This window comes from Ostrinia nubilalis, chromosome 11 (genome assembly GCF_963855985.1).
Source record: "Ostrinia nubilalis chromosome 11, ilOstNubi1.1, whole genome shotgun sequence".
Taxonomy (NCBI): Eukaryota; Metazoa; Arthropoda; class Insecta; order Lepidoptera; family Crambidae; genus Ostrinia; species Ostrinia nubilalis.
This window is the reverse complement of record NC_087098.1, coordinates 11,885,728-11,890,641: the sequence shown is the minus strand read 5'-3', so window position 1 is coordinate 11,890,641 and position 4,914 is coordinate 11,885,728. Positions and strand designations below refer to the sequence as shown.

Below are 4,914 nucleotides of genomic sequence, written 5' to 3'. Positions count from 1 at the left end.
GAATTGCTGTGTAATATTTTAAATGCCTATTTTATATTTTAAAATGATAAGCCTTTACATTGAGATTAAAATTTGGCAATTATTGATATTACAAATTGAGTAATGAAATGTGAGTTTACTGTATTATAATTTTGCATTGGAAATAAAATGTATTGTGCTAATAAGCTTTATTATTATTCTAATTGTAAATGTGTCATGTTCATTTAAATCTGATGGAATTAAAGGGTTCATAAATGATATTCAAGTTTATAAATCTTCATCACTTTATTTTTATCTGTATAAATAACGCATTATCACTATTATCAATATACTATCATCACTTGTTTTTGCTATTTACAATACTCATATACTACAGCAGTCTTTAAAATTTTATTACAATCTATACACAGGATAACGAACAGGCAATAATAGTTTAATTACATAGATTTGGTATAGCACTTACTAGCTAATAATTACAATATATACAGCGGACTATTGGTTTAGATCTATTATATACAATGACTGGAAGGTGGGCACGCTTCGCCCTTTAGACTAGGTAACCTTGCACGGTATTGCCAGTGTCTACCAGAGGCGGTGGCGGCGGCCATTGGCGCATGTCGCGCCGCCGGCCGGGGGCCATGCCGTGCTCTAAAGAAGAGTAATCAGAATCTATTGACGAATAAATATGATCTGAGATAGGCCTGCCATCAGGACCGTACACGACCCCCTGCGTCTGCCTAATAGCAGAAGGCGACTGACGCACCTCTCTGTTATACTCAGGAGGAGCGCTCGCCCCCTGCCCACCCAATACTGGCGACTTATCAGGATACTGCAAAGTACGATTCCCCCCATTAGGCACTGATGAGTCTAACGTATAAGTGTTTATACTCTTCCTATAATTATGACTTCGCTCTTTATGCCCGCTCGAATTGGGCATCGCGTACCTAAGATTCTCCCAAAATTTTTTCTGATCCCATCTGAGCCGGTACCCTGTTTTTAAATAAGGTCGCAGATCAGGGTCGCACATTGCATCTGGCACGACCGTGCACTCCTCTATTAGGATTAGTTTGTGAATGCACCCTTTGAGCGCGTCGTGCAACCCTTGACGGAATTCATATCGGGCCCACTCTGTTTGCATGAAATTTCTCGTAAGGATTATTATTATACGTTTCGACGCTTCCGCCGCTTCTATCACTGGTGGCGCACATTGCATATATTGGGCCCCGTGATGTGGAATGTCTCTGTAATGTAGACAAAGATGGTACGAGGGGTTCCCACCTTCCAATTTGGGCGCTAGAGACTGAATTACAAATTCTTCATCTTTCGGACTATAACACACGTAAGCATCGTACAACTTTTCGCTGTCTTCAAAATCTCCAGCGAATGAGAATACTCGAATACCGCAGTTCGTGTAAAGCCATACTCTGAGTGTATCTCTAAAAAGAAACAGTACTACAAGAGCCAATAAAATTAACATAAACCCGGTGAGAGTCGACACCATCATGGGAACATAGTTGGACACCAGCATGTTTCCGATCACTGAATTATCGGCATAATAATCGCTGCAGGCTGTGCCGTTCAAATTGAGTTCTTTTTTCTGCGGCGGCTTCGCGTCTCCGTTCCAACACCATACGTCAGTAATGTCAATGATTTTTTGCGCACTCTCTGCCAGGTACGCAGTTAATTCCTGCAGGTAGCGACATTTACACGACCACAAATTGTTGCCAAGAGACAGAGCTTTTAAACTGGGGTTGTTATTAAAAGTCCAAACACCAAAATCGACTAATCTGTTCCCATCGAGGCGTAATATTTCTAAAGATTTTAATGAAAGGAATGATATGTTAGCGATATGACTGATAAGATTATTTTGCAAAAACAGTTCTTTCAAGTTAGTTAATTGATGAAATTCAAAACCTTTCAGCTCTTTTAACTTATTATTACCGAGATGAAGAATTTGTAAAGCGTTTAGTCCCGCGAAAGACATATTTTGAATACTATCTACATTACTATTATTTACATACAAAGATCTCATTTTTTGTCTACCAATAAATACATGATTTTGTAATTCTCTAATATCATTCCCATCTAAAAATACTTCGGTAGCGTCCATTGGAATTTTCTGGGGTATTTCCGTTGAGGATTGTCCAGAACAGTCTACAACATTAGTATTCCACAGGGGATCATGATAACAGGTACAATTTTGAGGGCAAGTCATTTCACAATCACACGCATCGTAATCACAGCAGTGACAGATGGCAAAACAATGAGTCTCATACTTACAAAGAAAGTCTGTAGTCTTAAGATTAGTTAAGGGCACATGAGTTCCACTGCGAGTGTTGGTCATTTTACACAAAACATTCTCCAGATCCATCACACGCGGGTACTGCCGCATAGCAGTCATATTGTTTATGATCGGCAGCCATTCCATAGAGCAGTCGCACTGGAACGGATTGCCCCCGATATAGAACTCAGGTAAACTTTTATTTTGGGGCACTGTTGACAAACGCAAACTATTCAAATCTAAACGCACTATTTCGTTCGCGTACATGTCCACTCGCGTAAGATTTTTCTTATCGAAAAACGTGTTCACATGGATATTGTTCAAAAAGTTATTATTTATGAATAATAACTCTACACTATTAGGAATTGCGATAGGTGAAATTTCCACTATATGATTATGACTAACGTCTAGAGTCTTTATGCGAATTTCGTCTTGTAACTTGTAATAGTTTCCTAAGTGTTCGATGTAGTTGCCGTGAATGTCCAACCACTTTAGATTACTAGGCACAAACGCGTAATCGAACCACACTAGATGATTTTCCGATAGATTCAGCCACAATAAACTTGCCAGCGAAGAGAAGACACCGTTGATATCCGACAAGTAGTTTCCATCAAGCCGTATTGCCTCCAGCTGTGTATTTCGGCTGAAAGTACCGCGTTCTATTGATTGGATTTTATTCTTAGCGATGTTGAGTACTTGTAAGCTTGGTAAGTCCCAAAACATTCCGACGCTGAGATTTCCAATCTGATTGTCAATCAATCTCAGGCCAGTTAATTGGTTGAGGTTTTTGAAGGAGCCGTTTCTGAAGTTTGATATTTGATTCTCGCCTAAGTCAAGTGTTTTCAAGAAAGACAACTCCCAGATAGCTTCGGGAACGTCCATTAGTTGATTAGAACTTAAGTCCAATTCTTTCAAATCGGAACAATTCTTGAAGGCCTTTCGATCGATGTTTACAAGCAAATTGTTATTGAGAGTCAATTTGCTAAGTACAAATAATCCGTTGAATAGGTTCTGGTCGATTGTGTGTAAACGGTTTTCAGCCAAATTCAATGTGTGTAAGTTGTACAATGGCAAGAAGGCATTGTCTTCGATATAACCAATAGAATTGTTTTTCAAATTCAATACTTGTAGGAAGAATAAGTCTTTGAAAGTTTTCTCTCCGATTCTCGTCAAGGCGTTATTAGCTAAGTTTAGGACAATCAAGCGTATCAATCCTTTGAACGTGCCGTCGTCGATATGGTTGCTTGTCAGTTGATTGCTTGATAAATCTAAGACAATTAGTTCCTCTAAGCGGTGGAACACGCCTGGTCCTAATTCATAGAGCGAATTGTCGTTCAAATATAGCTCCCTCAACTCTCGTGCATTAGCAAACAATCCTTCGGGCAGCATTTCTAGTTTATTGTGTGATATGTTTAGAACCCGAATCAGTAGTCCATTAAAAACATCGTTTGATATGTCTGTGATATTGTTATGTTGCAAATATAAATACCGCAAACTTCCTAGTTTGAGTATTTCCGATGTATCCGGCAGAGTTTTGATCTCGTTGTTACTCAAATCCAAACTGCGAACGTTCAATCCACAGCCCTGGCCAAACCCAAGTTGTCCAACTGTCCTTATTCTGTTATTTGTCAAGTTTAATGTAGTCAAATTTCCTAAAGGACAAAACACGCCGGATGGAATAAATTTTATGTTATTTTGGGCGAGATCCAGCGATTCCAACTTGGGTAATCCATTGAAGGCGTTTAAAGATAACTCCAAATTCTTCGTCGGAATCCATTCGTAGTTCTTTGAGCGTAGTTTCAGCCTTTTGAGTCTGCCGAGATCCTGGAACGTGTTGTCTGGCACATGTAGAAGCTTGCAGTTTGTGATAGAGAGGTCAGTTAGACCCGTAACACGGCCGAAGTAGCGGGCCCGCAGCGAGCTTTCGAAGAGTAGTAAATGGTTACACTCGATGGTTAAGCGGGTGGTATCCGGGGTCACTGAAGAAATACTGTCACCATCACCGTCAAGAGTCCGTGTCTTGCAAACAACACTCTCCGAGTCCCTATCCCGGACGCACTTGTCCGAGCCGTAGGGAAGCACCGCAGCGCTAATGTGCAGCAGCGCACACAAAACAGTCGTTACGGCATACATTATCACAGATCTTTCATTTCACTACAAAATGTCTCATAAACACTCTCCGTGGGTCGATATCACCATTTCCGAAACAAAGTACGTGTTACACTTTGAAGAAAAACTAGATAGCATTTCACTGCACTGTGGTCCTTGTTGTCGTCAGTCCATAAATCGCGTTGATATTTTTGTGATGATCACGAAGTTTGTTATTTTTGTTATGATGATAGTTTGTGTGATAAATGTTATAGATGCGTGTGGCGGAAGGTGGCGTGGTGTGGCACGACCTTTCCGCGGCGCGTTCGCGTTGCGACTGTCAAGCTGAGCGCTTGACTTGTGGAGGTGCCAGCGGGGAATCTCCCCGCGCCCCGCCCGCCGTAAGCTCCGCGCTCTGTGAGAGTTGAGACGTGTAGCGACATCTAGCGGCTGGTAGCGACATCTGAAATACAATAAGCTCTTCTGAGAAGTTATGATTGGAAGGACTCTTGATGATGAGATAAAGGACTTATTTTTACAAGTCAAAATATTAAGGAATGATACCG

At 40.8% G+C, this 4,914-nt stretch overlaps 1 protein-coding gene across 1 annotated transcript; it reads right to left on the bottom strand.

The window, feature by feature from the left end:
• Positions 1 to 245: 245 nt before the first annotated feature.
• On the bottom strand, positions 246 to 4,673 carry LOC135076284 (toll-like receptor 7). The gene has a single exon (XM_063970767.1). The coding sequence runs from the start codon at positions 4,391 to 4,393 to the stop codon at positions 527 to 529; it is 3,867 nt and encodes a 1,288-aa protein (XP_063826837.1). The 5' UTR covers positions 4,394 to 4,673; the 3' UTR covers positions 246 to 526.
• Between the last annotated feature and the right edge of the window lie 241 nt (positions 4,674 to 4,914).

Coding starts and splice junctions, on each gene's coding strand:
- LOC135076284 (XM_063970767.1), bottom strand. CDS start 4,393: ATGTATGCCGTAACGACTGTTTTGTGTGCGCTGCTGCACATTAGCGCT.